General features: G+C 34.1%; 1 protein-coding gene across 1 annotated transcript; it reads right to left on the bottom strand.

The window, feature by feature from the left end:
* Positions 1–349: 349 nt before the first annotated feature.
* Positions 350–13064, bottom strand: LOC141552770 (olfactory receptor 4K2-like). The gene is made up of 3 exons (XM_074284768.1): positions 12127–13064; positions 10765–10817; positions 350–417 (listed from the first exon to the last, which is right to left on the bottom strand). Exons 1-3 carry the CDS (start codon positions 13062–13064, stop codon positions 350–352), a joined length of 1059 nt encoding a protein of 352 aa, XP_074140869.1.
* Between the last annotated feature and the right edge of the window lie 4309 nt (positions 13065–17373).

Below are 17373 nucleotides of genomic sequence, written 5' to 3'. Positions count from 1 at the left end.
AGAGCTTTTTTTTTTTTTTTTAAACCAATTTTGTGAACTGTACCTCCATTGGCATTTTTGATCCTAACCAGAATGTCTTTATCCAACCCTGAAAAGGATTCCTCCGCGAGTCCATCTGGTTTTCATAACTCTTAAATGTAACGTTTCATGTGGCAGTTGTCTCAGTCTGTTTTGACTTTGGATGGCAGAGGTCCCACCTCAGCCCTTGCAGCATTCTTTTCCTTATTAAAGGAGAAAACTTGGGCGGGCAGACGCTTTCATGGCCGTTATGTCGAAGGGGAAGACCCGCCCCTTCCCGGGCAAAGAAAGGTGAGGTGGTGAGGTCTCCTCAGGATGAAGGACTGCCACTTCAAGGCTGTTTTCGAGCACTGTTTTCCATGGAATGAAGGTGCAAGAATGGAGAGGGTAGGCCTAGCTCTAAAAAAAAAAAAAAAAAAAAAAAAAAAAAAAAAAAATTGAAGGGATTTATAAATTTGTTGAATACATTCCTCCCTCTTTCCCCGAATTTTGGTGATTCTACTATTTCTCTAGCCTTTCTCTCCCCACTTTGGGTTACTATGGGCAGTCCCTTAACATTTCCTGAGCCAGATTTCCTAAGTGTAAAATGGGGCTAATATTAAATATGAGCTCAAATGAGCCATGGACCTGAAGAGCTGAAGTCATCCACTGTCTAGTTAGGGTTTTGTTTTACAGAGGAGGAAACCAAGATGAAAAGAGATTTTAAGGGATCTGCCTGGGACGGGATTGTAATTGGGGACTTTACAGCATCCAGCCAGGCCACTTTGCATCAAAGAAGTTGACTACCCCACAATGTAGAAGTCTAAGCAACTGGTTCTTCCCCTCGAGGTTCCCTCTTAGTTTTTCCGTTTGGTGGGGGAGGGGATCACAGTCACGTGGCTTCTCTCCCCTCCCCCAGGAGAGCAGCTCTGGCTGCTGACCACCATTTTGAGGCCCTGCCTAGGAGGACTGGTATACCCGCTTCCTGTTAGCTGTTTAACTAAAGGAAAGTCAGGAAGATGAAGTCTATTATTAGAGACTATCATTCTATACCTTTAACCCAGAAAAAATGGAGCCACTGTTTCTCTTCCAAGAGAAGCTTGGACTGACTTAAATGTGAGAGGAGATGTGGTCGCGAGAGGATAAGGAAAGGATTAACCACATCTGGTTACCTAGAGTGAAGGGTATGTCGAGTAGGTGAATTTTTTTTGGAAGGAGAATAGATATTTGAAAATCATGCTATTTTGGATCCACAGTTTTTTGAGATACTGTACTAGTTTGTTTCAATTCAGTTTCGTCTATTAAACATCTATTAGCATTAGCCCTGAAGCCAGGAGGATCTGAGTTCAAAATTGGTCTCAGACATTTAACATCTCCTAGCTGTGTGATCCTGGGCAAATTACTTAATCCCAATTTTCTCAGGAAAAAAAAAATACATTGGGAGTTAAGAGGGATAGTGTGCTAAAAAAGAAACAAAAAATTCTATACTTGCTGCCCTCAAAGAGCAAAGTGAAGTTAGGATCAGAATCTGTTCAAATGTCACCTAAATTTTTTTTGATGAATTACAAGTTCATAATGAATCATATTTTTTAGGAAGCAGCCTCTTCCTTCCCCATATTTTTTTTTAAATTTAGTAATCAGGAAGGAATGGACCTATGTTAATTTCAGTAGCAGAACTATGATACAAAACACTGGATTTCAGTCTGGAATTTATATTCTGATTCTAAGACACTGCCTAACAGTGTACTCTTAGTTCAGAGCTTCTTAACTTTGGGAGGGGGTCTGTGAAGTTATTTTTTTCAGTTACTAAGGTTTTAAACTAATTGGTTTCTTTTGAAACTTTGTATCTCTTTAAGTTTAAAAAGTCTTTTAAAAGTTCCATAAGCTTTGCCAGCCTGCCAAAGAGTTCATGACACAAAAAAGATTAAGTCAGATCCAAATTTTGTGTTTCTTTTTCCTTATTTACAAAATGAGTTGTCCTTAACTTGAGATCTGTGAATTTTAAATTTAATTTTATTAAAATAATTTTAATATTAATTTGTTATTAATTAATATTAATAATAAAATAATAATTAAATAATAAAATAATTAAAATAAATTTTTAAAAATTTGATAATTGTATTTCAACATAATTGGTTTCCTTTGTAATCTTACATATTTCATAGTATGCTTTTAAAAACATTATTTTGAGGAGTGAATAGGTTCCACTAGACTGCCCAAAAGATCAATGACAGCAAAAATATTAAGAATTTAACTAGACACAGGCAACACAGGTCATTAGTTAATCAGTGAATACTACTATTGGACTTTAAAATGATTTCCTCTTTGCAAAATGCAGAGTTCCAAAAGGCAAAGGAGTGTGACTTAGTCACTCCTATCCCTATCCCATTCAGACACTCTTTGCATTCCTCCACCCTTATTGAGGAAGTACTGGTTTTGGGAAAATGTAAAACAAATTATTTTGCAAATAGATTTAGATCCCCTGGGCTAAATGAAAGTCTGTAAGCAGCCAGAAAAGCCATTGGAGTTGTAACAACTGTTAGTTGAGAGACTGTGTATTGACTTGGACTAGAAGGGAGGAAATTAGAAGAGAAACTGAAGCATAAATTACTTCACTATCTTTGCTATTGTTATCTCCCCAGATATTCAGTATCCATCAATGTCTGAAGTGATCCAGAGAATCAGTGAATTCCGGTGAATCCCTTCTCTCAAGTCTGAGGTTTCCACACAAGTCTGAGAATGAAGAAAGAAATTCCTTTTGGAATAAGGGAGTTCGAGAAAAGAATTTTTTTTCTGCCAGATATTTTATCAGAATGTTACGTTAGTTGAATATATGAACACACATTAAAGAGGTTTCTACAGTCTTCACATATCTTTGGGCCTACATTTTTCATGGAGGAATCTTATCTCTGAAGAAGAAAAGAAAGAAAAGTAGGGAGGAATGCTATCTAGAAAATCTGTAAATCACTAGAAATGGATTCTGGCACACAATAACATTATGCTTAATACTGGAAGGCTGCAGAATGAAAAGAACTGCTGACCTCCACTAATACATGAGTGGGTAAAAGGCTTCCAAATTGGAAAAGACTATGCATCATCCACAGTTCAGAGACACATTTTCACCATCCTGAAAAATGTTTCATCAGATTTCTTTTCATCTATCATTGTCCTTACAATGATGCCTCCAATAGCAGTTAGCATAAGGATCCTGAAGTACTATGGGTCTAGTTTTCTCAAGATAGTATAACTTTAATTTGTCTATAGCCTGGTTTCTTCCCAACCTACCAAAATATTAGGGAGAGTGCTTTTTTGTTTAACTTCACTAAATGACTCATAAGAGGTTTCCCATGGGAAAAGAACATTATTGGAACATTATGTCACTGGTCATATTTCTTGGTTCAGTAAATAAAAAGCAACAAGAGAACAGAGAGGTCCATTGAAGGCCATTCTGGTCTCTATCCTGGAGCAGCTCTTCCAATGTCAGGAAACCTGTGGAGTTTGATGGAGAGACCTGGTGCTGAGATCAGTAAAGAACATCCCAGAATGGAGGAGTGACTTCTGAGCTACAGGTTCAGAGAATGGAAACTGTACTTAATGAATTTGAGTGCAATGTGGTCCCCATTGAATTTTACATCGGACTCCCCTTTGGCTTCCACTTTGGTTCAATTTGTGAATATTCTTGATGCTCTGGGGATGAGGTTGATGGTGACCATTAATGTGGAACAGTTCTGGTGTTTACTAGGAAACATCTTAAGACAGTAAAATCACAGAATTATAACATGTTAGAAATCATCTAGTCCAACTCCGTCAGTTTGACAGTGTGGAGTTGTAATGTCATAAAGTGACTATGAGGAATCATCCCAGCTTTATAAATTACATCAGAATACAGGATTTATTAGTCAAGATCAAATATGGTAAGCCTGTGAAGTGGTCAATTGGGTACATGAAGATTCAATGTATACTCTAGTTGACTAAAAGGGAAGCAAGAAGGGAAAGAGTCAACATTTCTGGATTAAGAGAAGACCTTTGCACATGTCAGGAATGGCATTAGAAAGTACAAGGTGATATTTAGACAAAATTAAAGTCCTAATACAGAGTGAGCCTGAAGTCCCTGTGAATATGCCATAGATTGTCAGCATTATCAGAGGGGCCCAGCCCATCTGTGTGGACACACTTCTTATCAAATTGCAGTAAAGGTGGACTGAAGACCTTTGTTGCCTACAGAGAGTTTGCTTTTCATGAGTCTCCGTGACCTATTTCTGTTAATATTATTTAACTGAGTTGAAAGGGATTTCAGACTCCTTTTAGTAAAGAACACTAAGATTGAACTGCAGTAAAGGTGGGCAGAAGACCTTTATAGCTATCAGAGATCTCACCTGACATGAGTCTCCATGTCTTTGTATATTGCATCTGCCATTTGCTGACTTTTTCAACTAAGATAAAATGGACTTCAGACTCATCCTGAGAAGAACTCTTAAGACTGAAATGTCGTAATGGTAGATAGCAGACTAATAAGTCGTCACAGATTTCACCTGGCATGTGTCATTGTATATTGCAACTTCCACGTCTGCTGACACTTTTGAACTGAGGTGAAAGGGACTTTAAGATTATATTAAAAAAGAACTTGTGTTTCCAAATGATCGTGATCAGAGTCACATCCAGGAAAAACAGCAACCAGCTGAACTTTAGGGATATGTATTTAGTGTTACTTCTATTTTGTGGTAATGATCTTGAGAGATTATGTTGAGTGATGGAGATTGTTTCTCTACCCTCTGCTTCACTGCTGAAATACAGCACCAAAGTTCATTCTGGGACCAAGGAGATGACTGTACTTCCCAGATACAGGGTTGAGACAGACTTAGATTTTGAAATTCAAGCTTACAGCTGTTTAATGTAAACTCTCTTCATTAATAATACCTATATGGCTAAAATACCAGAAGCACAGTGCATACAGTGAGACAAGGGAAAATGAGAAGGGAAAAGGAGGACAATGAGGGTTGTCCAGTATTCCAGGAAAAAAAGTGAGTGCAGCAGCAACTATGTAGCAAGTCCCAGCCCTTACCTCAGTGAGACATAGTTAAAATAGAAACACTATAAAGCTATATAATGCTGTTGTCTAAGGGGAAAATATTTTTTAATTCTTAATTTATCAGACATGGATATAGTCACCTCACCACAGAACCATTGGTTATGTATTAGGCAAAGAGGGAGGCCCAAGGAATGGAGGCTGGGGAAGGGTAGTCTTGAATTCCCTGGAGTGGGAAGCATGGCATTCTAGGAATCTCAAATGTCTAAATTAGCATTTACCCAAGGCATTAAATGAGAAAAACTTTTAGAATAAAGTAGAATGAGGAAAGTGCTTCCTTTTTTGGTACTATAAAAGTATGCACAGGAATAAGACATCTAATTTTCTGGAAGAGGGGATTCTAGGATGAGGGATTAGACATAGCATATCATGTAAGGTGTACTTTCATGTTTTATCTAATAAAAATTGAACCATTTCAGTTATGATTTATGATTATTGCTATGTCTAGGAAGATAAAAAGGTGGTCCAAAAGAAATCACTGCCAAAAAGACATTTTGTAATATCCAAAGAACAACAAAATCTAACTATTTAGCAAAAGCCAGTCTCTTGTTGGACAAGAATGAAGATTAAAAGGAAAATAATGCAGTTCTGGTATTTATGAAATAAAACATGATTTAAGCTTCTCTACTTTTGTATTGGTCTCTATTTTTTTGAAATGTATTGATCTCTGCTTTTTTTGAAAATACATTCATTTTCCTAATGACAATAGGATCTTTTCCTTCACTAGTTAACTTTGTAATCTCCAATCATCTAATTGAGCAAGTCAGATTAGCATAATAGACTTTTTCCTCAGCACTGGTGGTGGTTCAGCCCAGTGATTGTGTTCTCTTAATATTACATGTCCTACGATATGCTAGAAGGTCGGGAAAGTACAAGAGAAACATAGAATTGTCTTTTATAGGCTTGTAATAGGAGAATGAAAAAAAAAAAAAACCTTTACATTGAATCAGTGAGAGGAAATAATATAGTATACACAATCAAGTTCTAAAGACATGTCTACTCACCTGTTACAGATTTCATGCCAAATGGAATTATCCATCTTGATAATCTTATTCTTTGTCTGCTAATCACAATAACGATTGCAGGAAACTTTTATACAATTGAGAATATGAAAATTATAATTCAAGGAAATAAAATTCTAATATATAAATAAGCTAAATTATTAATCTTATTCTAGAATTGTATAATCTTTGGAGGCTGATGATGGCATCAAAAAGAAAAAAGTATAAAGAGAATCCGGGACAGAATTTTTTGGGGAATACCTGCAGCTAAGGGATGTAATATGGAAGAACTAGGAAATAAGGCTGAGAAGAGACAACCAAAGGGAAAATAATTGAGAGAAAATATGAAAACCCAGAGGAGAATGTCTAAAAGAGAGGAAAGTAGCATCAATTGGAGAGAGGAGGTCAAAAAAATGGACTGATCAGAAATCATCAGATTCAATTAGATGAGGATTTTTGAGTTGAGGTAAACTAGATTTTAAAAGGTTTAGGAAATGAGAGTAGAGGTAGAAAAACCATCTTTCCTTAGGAAATTGGTTTAGAAGGGAAAGCTGGAGCTTGAGATAGGATATAGTTTTGTTTTTGCTTTTTTTGTTTGGAGAGGGACATCACTTGGACATGTTTGAAGACAATAAAGAATAGGTAAATTGAGAGGGGTATGAGGCAGTCTTGGAAAAAGTGAGGGAATGAAATTAATGATCAAGAGCACATATAGCAGGAATGTCCTTAGCAAGGAGAAGGAACACCTTAATCAAACTGGGGAAAAGAAGAAATGGAAAAATTAAAAACTAATGTTCTCAATTCTGAATAAAGTGGGATTACAGTGCTTACAAAAAAAATAGTCCATTTGGTGGCCAACTTTGATACACTTCTCTGAACAGACCATAAATCTATAATTACCAGTCTACACTTCAAAAGTCCAGAAGTTGATCAAACCAAAGGCTGCAAACTCACTCTACCTTACTGTCCTAGGTGGACTAAAAATCATTTTAGTTTGCTTAGATCAGCAACTTAGACAATGTGAAGACAGAAGAATTTTTATATCTCAAGATAGAAACCATTAAAATAGGAAATAAAATAAAAATGATGGGCTTCTGATTGTTGTCCCTAGCCCATTGGAAATGCAAATCTTCCCCCAATTTCAAGCTATAATCAACCTTAGAAAAGATTTAGTCCAGCCTCCTCATCTTTCAAGGAAATTCAAGGGTGATCTATACAAACAAGACTGACAACTAATATTCAGACACAAAATCCTTTTCCTTAATAAAAAGTATAAACATGATCCTGTAATATTTTAAAAGAGGTAACAACACTATTTGATGTGAGAGGCATTCCAACAATTGTAGTAATATGTGTTGTGTGATAGAGGTAACAAATATCTTTAAATATGTCTAAAGTTGACTGATGGACATGTTTACAATACCTTGAAGATAGAAGTTTTATATTCAATTCACTAAAAAAAAAAAAAAAAACGGAAGTGTTACTGCAGCTAGAAATATGACATGATGCATATTTGTGCAGAAAATATAGACATGATTGGAAGTCAGAAAGAATGGAGGCAATTGGACCAGGTAGCTATTGCATTGTAGGAAATAGAACTCTTCACATGTAATCTCAAATCTCTGGAAGAACTGAAATAAATGCAAGAGTCAAATATATTGGAGACATTGTTAATCCATTAGTCAATTCATGCAATCCTGCTCTCTTGTCAACTTTAAAAAAAGAGAGAAACACTTAAATATTAATTAGTACTTCCCAAACAATCCATATATGTATCAACTATTCAATTATTTCAGATAATGATCAGTTATGATGGACATAAATTGTAAAGGGCTGAAACTCTTGAGTCAATGCACTGAGTGGAACAATCGAGCACTTGAGGCTAATTACTGATTGGACAATACTCTATAAGAATATGCTTGGATCATTTGGTGTATACAGAGAATTGTGGGAGGGACTAGGAAGTGCAGTGAGACTAGCCAGGATCATTTCTGTTAGAGAAGAAAAGGTGAGGTTGCAGAGATCCTGCATCCACTCTCTTTACTTCTACTGCTAAAGACCTAGAATAAAGACTTTTGCTTATCCTGACTCTGGTTGATTCTAAGGTAGCCAGGGTGCTAACGTGGTCACCACAATAAACTTAATATTTGAAACATTGGACACATTTCTTTTTATTTCAATGATGGGATTCTGATTGGTGTTCCCAGCCCACCCCAACCCAAATCTGCCCCAGCCCTGAGCCTCACAGAAATCATTTACTCTAGGTTTCATGAGAACAAATGAATGATCCAGCATATTCTGTAACCACATCACCAAGTTACCACATGATGATTACCACAAAGCATAAGATAGCACAAACTTGAAATTCCTACCAAGTTGGAAAGCAGAATATGAGCCCAGTACTTAAAATTCACTTTAACAAATAATTTAGCATGAAATATACCAGCCCCTAAAGATAGAGGGACAAAGGGGTGGAAAACATTCTACCCTTAAGGAACTTACATTTTATTGTTGATTATAATTCTGGAAATAATATAAGTGTGATGAAGTTCTTTATTGAAAGGATTGCTACCAAACAATTTTTTTTGTTTGTTTTTGAGAAAGGAATGAGGACCAAAAAGTGGTCAAAGTATCTCCTAAAAACTTCTAAGATATGATACTGTTGTGATCTTATGAATGGAGGGAGCACCAAAATCATAATTCTTTGAAGTATTAAAGTAAATGAGATAAATATATTAAGGATGAGGCAAATATATTATCTTTTTATTATAGCTTTTTATTTACAAAACATATGCATGGGTAATTTATAAACATTGATCCTTGCAAAACCTTCTGTTTCAACTTTTCTCCTCCTTCCCTCCACCCCCTCCCCTAGATGGAAGATAATCCAATACATGTTAAATATGTTAAAATATATGTTAAAAACAATATAAAATACATAATCTTTCTATTCATTTTACATTCTACTTGTGATTGGCTATGAGACATGAGTAATTATTTTTAATCTAGTAAAATAATTTACAAAACTGGAAGGCAAGAGGTCCAGATTCATGTAGAAAGTATTTAATCTTTAAAAAAAAATTTACTCAGAAAATATACTTCACAAATAATTCAGATATAAAAATATAATACATGTAATAATTATATGACCAAAGACAAAATAACAGTTTGTTAAAGCACTACTTATTTCACAATAATAAAAAAAAAAAATACCTGACCCAAGTGTGAGCCTCACATTTGATAATGTTGGGAAACATGATTTTAAAAGTTTAAAGCACTATAGAATTATAACAGAGTTATATCCATTTCTCCCTTACTTCCAATTATTCTCTTAAAAGAGAAAGAATTTCTAATGTTGTCATTGCACTCACACACCAAATACGCAAAAGATCACAGAATTGTGCCATATTTATGGCTAGTTAACCTAACTACCCACCCACAGTATAAGATTCACTAGTTCTACTTATATGAATCCAAGAATCCATCCATTTGATCAAGGCAACATATAAACACACCTATTAGTTAAATCAATAGAAAATTATAATTAGAAGGGTTCTTAATGATATTGCTACTATATGTATTGACATAGCCATTCTTTTGGGGAAATGTTTGAAAACTAATTTTGGTCATTTAAATGCTCAAAATTTGAAGTGAAGCTTCATGATCTTTCCAAATTGGTAATCTTTTTAAAATAATGTATATCTTAGATGGATTTTTACAAAGGTAATGTGGAAAGTGCACTAAACTATAATTGGTAGTGCTGGGTTTGAATGCTGATATTGCCACTACACAGCCCTGTGTGAACCTTTGGATTCTAATTAGATAGTGCTTCCTAAGATAATTAGAGCACAGATAAGTTTCAAGCCTGAAATATATTGATATACCCAAAATGCAGTACTCAAATTGAAGTCCTATGGATACAGCATATTCCTAAAATTGGGTTGGAAAATTTGGGGATTATATCATAATATTAAATAATAAAAGTTAATTGGGCATATTTTCATACTGAAATGTTTTATGGAATTAGATTTTTGACAGAAACAATTTATTACTTACCCCACAGAGTTGTAAGTAAAGAGCCTTGGAAATACAAATTCCCATTTTCATATTTCAAGAACTAGATGGGATCTTAGGGAACCTCTGATTCAATTCCTTCATTTTATAGATGAGGAAAACAAGACCCAGAAAGAGAGAAAGAAAGAAGTAATTCTTAAATCCATGTACTCTTTAACTTTACCATATTTCTGAGGCACCATATTTATTATTTTAGCAGGCCCTTTGGAAGCTGCTGAATTATTAGTTTCTACCAGACTGAAAACACACTAACAATAATGTATACAGTTCAAAAATATATTCCAAATCAAATTTCCTAAATGTTACATGTATACTATTGGAATTCCAGAAAGATAAAAAAGAAATCTATGTTTAAAAATCAATATGGCACCTCATTTTGTGTTGGCAAAGAAGTGGAAACTGAGGGGATGTCCATCAATTGGGAAGTGGCTAAACAAATTATGGTATATGATGTGATAGAACATCCTTGTGCCATTAGAAATGATGAAAGGATAGTTTCATAAAAAAACTAGAAAATACAAAGTGAAGTGAACAGAACCAGTGAAACAACATACACAGTAATAGCAATATTGTAAAGATAATCAACTGTGAAAGGTAATAACTGACCAACACCATGACCCACCATAATTTCAAAGGATTCTTGCAAAGGAAGTGTTATCCTGTTATCCATCTCCAGGTAGAGAACTGATGAACTCAAAGAACAGATTGAAAAATACACACACACACCACACACACACACTCACACACACACACACACACACATACACACACACACTTTTTTTTTTTTTTTTTTGCTTTTTTAACATGGCGAAGGAAGACATTGTTTTGTTTGACTTCATATTTGTTACGAGTTTTGTAATTATTGCCTTTTAAATTTGGAACTGAAAGCAAAATTGAATTTAAGAAAAAAAAAATCAATTATAGCATTTAGAAGTCTGTTCTTGGTAATAGGGAAATTCCTGAAATATATGAAGGGCTTTTGGAATGTATCATTTGCTTTCTTATGAAATATACTTCAGTGTGGTTAGAAATTGTTAAATAAAGGTGTAATTATGAACTCTTCCTGTTTTGTAACTTTCCAGCAAAGGCTTTGAATCTGCATTGAAATTCATGGAACTATACAGAATAGATTCCTATGGCCAATAGAGAGATAAATGTCTTGACATTAAAAAAACATGCATTTCTACAAATTTATATTCTGTAACATCCATTGTTATGCACATCTCTAGATCACATTCTAAACTAATATCTGTTTTGCCTGTCTAGTCTCATTCTCAAACAATAGTTCAAATTTATGTAAATAATTTGTATACAAAGCACTTTGCTCATAACAGCCCTGTGAAGTAGGTAGTACATTATTATTTCCACTTTATTGATGACACATTTGAGCTTTTGAAAAATTTAGACACTTGCCCTAGTCATTCAACTAGATAATATGTGAACATAAACTTGCACTCTCAAAAATTATTGTCCTGAATATGGCAAGATGCTAAAATACTAGACTGGTAGAGTCACTGATTGAAACTTTCTAGCATAAAGAATTTACTCATTAATTGCAAAGAGTGAAGTTTTTTTTTTCTTCCATGTAGATGGATGCTATTAAAATGTTTTCTGACAAGAACATCCAATTTGATGTTTTTCCATAGTAATTGATAATAGTTGAGGCATTGTGGTTCCACAGAAGAAGATCATGTAAGAGACAGGGGTATTAAACCTGACTCTGACTATTACAATTAGTAGTGTGCTAGTCTTTTAACTTTTAAGGGCTTAGGGTTTCTAATCTTTAAAATATAATTATTAAACTAGCTAATCTTAAATTGTCTTCCAGCTATAGTATACCCTTGTTGTGTAGTAAACATCTAATAAAAGGCTACTGGGTCAAAGAAAGCATTTGTTATTCTAAAGTTAGAAAACATAATATTGAATCATAGATTTCGTTTCCCTCATTTTACAGGGTATCTTGGAAACTGTGCAGTTTTTCGGAAACTAATATATTGATTGCTCATTTTCCTCACAGCTGCTTTCACCTCTTGGTTCCTCAGAGTATAGATAAGTGGATTCAAGAAAGGTGTAAAAATGGTATAAAAAACAGAGAGAACTTTGTCCATAAGGAAGTTGGTAAAGGGCCACACATATATGAAGATGCATGGTCCAAAGAACATGAACACAACTATGAAATGTGCAGTGCATGTAGAAAGTGCCTTTGATGATCCACTGGAGGAGTGCTTTTTGATAGTGACCAGGATAATGACGTAGGAAGTAAGCAAGAGCAGGAAGCTGACCAAAGCAATCATACCACTGGTTGAAATCATAAAGAGTCCTAGGACATAGATATCTATGCAGGCAAGTTGAATGACCAAAGGAAGGTCACAGAAGAAGCTGTCCACAACATTAGGACCACAAAACGGCAAGTAGAGGGTGAAGGCCAATTGACTCATTGTGTGAAGGAAGCCCACTGTCCAAGAAATGATTACAAGGCCCAGACATACATGTTGACTCATAATTTTTGAGTATCGGAGAGGTTTGCATATGGCAATGTATCTATCAAAGGACATGGAGATAAGCAGGACAATCTCAGTGCCAGTGAAGAGGTGCAAGAAGAAGATTTGAGAGATGCAACCTTCAAAAGAAATGGTCTTGTGATGAGTGAAAAAGTCCATGATCATTTTAGGTGTAGCAAAGGAAGATAGACACATGTCAATGAAAGACAGATTGCCAAGCAAGAAATACATTGGAGAATGAAGCTGTGGAGTAGATATAATCGTAACTAAAATGAGACAATTGCCTAATATAGTAATCACATAAAAAATAGAGAACACCACAAAGAAGAAAGCCTGGAGTTCAGGAGAATCAGTTAGTCCCAGCAACACAAATTCAGACACCCTGGAGTAATTTGTTCCTTCCATTTATTTCACAGATTTATCTAGGAAGCAACCTGTAAAGAAGAAGCAAAATAAAAGTGAAAACATCTAAGATAACTGCAACTATATTTGACAGAATGATACTGATATTGCTGCTCATAGTGTTGTAAAGATGACAAATATTATAGAAACTTGATTAACCAAGGCTCAAGCAACTGAAACTGAAATAATTAGTATTATGTTTTGACCCTTTCAATATACGTTTAGGAGGAGGTAAATGAAAAAAAAAAAAAAACAACTAGAGATTTATTTTAAAAGTCAATTTATGAGTATGGAGATATTAGGCTGCAATTTATTATTGAGGAAAAATGTGTCAAATCACTAATAGTTAGAGAATTTAAAGTAATCTGAGGAGCCATTTCCTATCCATAAGAATGATAGACATGAGAAATGCCCCCCCCCAAAAAAAAAGAAAAAAGAAAAAAAAAAGTTGTGGGAGAGGATGCAAGAATACAGGCATACTGATACATTATTGGTAGAATTGAGATTCAAGATAGCCATTCTCTAAAATAATTTTAAACTATGCCAAAAAATCACTAAATAATGCATACCCTTTGACACTACTAAACATTACTAAATCTATATGGGAAAGAGGAAGAAGCCACATATTTGCAAAACATATTTACAGCAGCTTTTTATATCCAAAAATGGAAATAAGGAAAGGGGAACATCTATTGGTATAGAATAAATTTCAGAATATGAATGTAATGGAAAATTATTGTGCCATAATGAAGGACAAAAAATACAGTTTTAGAGAAATCTAAAAAGTTCTACCTAAAATAGTACAAACCAAAATGAGCAGAATCAAGATAATTTATATAATAATAACTATGCTGTAAATAAATGTAATTTAAAAATATTTAAGAATTCTCATCAACGAAATGAATAGCCATGATTCTATAGTGTTAGTGATGAAGTGCCACCCAACTCCTGAGAGAAGGGGGATAGATTCAAGGTGAAAAATGAGATACACAAGCAAAGTAAAAATGTGTTATGCATGTTGGTTACAAGGGTTTTGTTTTCTTTTTTTCCCAATGAAGGGATATTTAGAGAGAGGGAGATAGTGACAGGTCTGCCCCACTCCAAAAAATAAAAGAAAAATAGTGAAACGTTTTTGAAATATAGAATATAAGGAGTTTGAGAAGGAAATATAGGCCACCTTTGAAAGTTACATGTTGAAATATAAATTTAAACAGAAGAGCAAGCTATATATAATAGGGATAATTTTCATTAACAATCCTCTTTTCTGTTATATATATATATATATATATATACATATATATATAAATGGTCCTTTTAGTTTGTGTTTGTTAGACTCAGAAAAAACACTGAAATAAAATTTGTTTCTGTGGGAAAGTTAAATGTCAGAAGTCTTTTCAGTCTTCCCCAAGGAGTCTAGTCTATGTGATCTGCATAGAATAAAGGAAAACAATGAAAATCAGAATGTTGGTATATTCCCTAATTCTCTCACCAAGCTTAGACAAAGCATTTTATTTTACTTACTTAAAAACAAATTTCCTTACCTGTTTCATTCAATTCCCTTTTTGTTTGAGGTGATAAAACCATGGGAATACTGGCCACAATCAAGGATAAAGGGACATACATGGAACTAAAATTGTTTTCTGACAGTGTGTTAGGAAAGAGTTAAATTAAGCTAATCAAAGAGTGAAGTTGGTGAGAGAAGAGTTCAAGCTACAGCTATAACCATAGTTTTAGCATCCAGCTACTTTTTGGTGTGATCTGTAACATAAAAACCTATGTGGAAACGCTATAATCACCAACAATTTTAGATTTTTAAAAATCTAAACATTGAAGTAAATCTAGGTAAGAAGATAAATGTAAGATTTTGGTGTGGTCCAGTGAAAATATTGTCAAGAATAATAAAGATTCAAATAAGTTGAGATAGATTTTAAAAAGCTAATATAAATAAAAAAGAGTATTTGTTTTGATTTTTAGCTACATTAGAAGAAAAGGAGATCAGAAAAATGATAATAACTTTACTTGGGTGGTTGTGATGATAATAACTGGCAAAAGAGAAAAGGCAAAATTGCTTGATTATCAATATGAAAGGGAATGATCTTTATCCTGGAAATGATAATACAAAAATTAGCACTATATGATAGTTACTCAAGATAGTATTAGCCCTGTTATAAAGAAGAGAAGTCTTAAATTGCTTGTTTATAGTTATCAAGTCTAGGGAGAAAAATTCAGAGAAATAGTACAGAATTAGATCTGGATTGGAGATTATAGGCTCATGAATCTAAAGTAGAAAGGGACCTTAGGGATCATTTGATCGAATCCCTTTAATTTATAGAAAATAAAAAGGGGCCCCTGAGAAGCTATAAAATCTTGAGTCTTAATATTTCAATGCTTCCAAGATCTATGATTTTATCAATATGAATATTTCCTAAACTCATGCACAAATCCAGCCTTTCTACAACTTAGTAAATGATCTTCAAAAATTACTGTGAGAACACTTACAGAAAGAATACTGAGGATATATTATTTACACATGAAGAGTGATACCATGAGCAAATTAAGAGAATATTAAAAGAGTTATAGTTTGCCTGTCATATTATAAATAAAGGAAGAATTTAGGACTAACAGGATGTATAGAATATTCTAAAATGTAAAATAGATAATTTTATTATATAACATTAAAAAGATTTTGCATAAACAAAACCAATGCAACTAAAATTAGATAGAAGATAAAAATTGGGGGAAGGGAAAGCAGACTTTTAGCACATATCTTTGATAAAGGCCTCATTTCTCAAATATATAGAGAAATGAGTCAAATTTACAAGTACTAGTCATGTCTCAACTGATAAATTGTTAAAGGATATGAAAGACAGTTTTCAGACAAAGAAATCAAAACTACCTATAGTCATATGAAAAATTCTCTATATCATTGTTGATTAGAGAAATGCAAATTAAAATAACTTTAAAGTACAACTCCACACCTATCAGATTGGCTATTTTTTTTTAAAAGAAAATGTTAAATATTAAAGGGAGATGTGAGAAACAAATTCTCATGCACTGTTAGTGGAGTTGTGAACTGATCCAACCACTTTGGAGAGCAATTTGGATTCATGCCCAAAAGTCTACAAAATTTTACATGTCCATTGTAACAACACCACTGCCAGGTGATCCCAAAGAAAGGGAAAAGGACATATTTGTACAAAAAAATTATAGCAATTCTTTTTATAGTAACTAAGAATTATAAACTGAAGGAGTGCTCATCAAATGAAGAATGGCTGAACAAGTTGTGGTATATGATTATTATCTATTATATTATAATGAATTCCTAGCAGGATGATTTTAGGGAAAAAAACTGAAAAAGATCACATGGACTGATACAAAGTGAAATGAGCAGAATCAGAAGAACATTATACACAGGAATAACAATACGGTATAATAAAAATTGTGAATAACTTAGCTATTTGCAGCAACATAATTATCTAGAGGCAGAGGTCCAAAGCAGGAACATGCCATGGCAAGGAACCTCTCTCTCTTTCTCTCTCTCTCTCTCTCCTTGGCAAAACTGCCTATCAGGACCCCCTGCCCACTGAGAAGACATTTTCTTTTCAGCATTAACTCCTTTTTATCTCTCTCACCTACTTCTCTGTCAGGACCTGGCAAAAGGTCCAAAGCAGCTTGCTCTGCTTCTAGGACCCTGCCTGCTGAGAGGACATTCTCCTCTCAGTGTCAACCTCCATTTCCCTAATAGGATTTTCCAGGGGACCTAAAAGTAGGACCATGCCAGGCCAAGGGACCTCTCCTTGTCATAGCTGCTTGTGAGGGACTCTCTGCCCTCTGAGAAGACATCCTTTTCTCAGCATTAATCCTTCTTTATCTCTCTGCCAGGATTTCCCTGCTAGACCTTTATTTCTCTGTCAAAACCTTGACACTGAGGAAATTATCCTCCTAGTAAAGGCTGATTTCTCAGTGCCAATAATCTTCCTTTTGCCAGTCTAAAAAAAAAAAAATATATATATATATGCATATGTAAGTATATATATGTATATGTAAGTATATATGTATATATATATATATGTAAGTATATATATATATATATATATCATCTAGAACAATCATGTTGAAGCATGCTATATGTCTCAAAGAACTGATATTATCTGAATACAAACTGAAGCATTCTATTTCTTTCTCCCTTCCTTTCTTTCCTTTTTTTTCTTTCTTTCTTCTTTCTTTCCTTTTTTATTTTTTGGTTTGAATCTTCTTGTACAAAATTACTAATATAGAAGTGTTTTCCATGACTGTATGCAGATAGTCTATA

Source organism: Sminthopsis crassicaudata, chromosome 2, assembly GCF_048593235.1.
Source record: "Sminthopsis crassicaudata isolate SCR6 chromosome 2, ASM4859323v1, whole genome shotgun sequence".
Lineage (NCBI taxonomy): Eukaryota > Metazoa > Chordata > Mammalia > Dasyuromorphia > Dasyuridae > Sminthopsis > Sminthopsis crassicaudata.
Note: the sequence above shows the minus strand (reverse complement) of the source record. Positions and strands in the feature narration are given on the sequence as shown.

Bases quoted from the DNA above. Each gene is read 5' to 3' on its own strand.
- LOC141552770 (XM_074284768.1), bottom strand. From the start codon at position 13,064: ATGGAAGGAACAAATTACTCCAGGGTGTCTGAATTTGTGTTGCTGGGA. The intron at 10,818-12,126 runs GTTTCCAAGATA...GATGGATAACAG, and splicing joins AGTTTCCGAAAAACTGCACA to GATAACACTTCCTTTGCAAG. The intron at 418-10,764 runs GTCAGTTATTAC...TTTTTTTTTTAG, and splicing joins TATGGTGGGTCATGGTGTTG to AGCTAGGCCTACCCTCTCCA.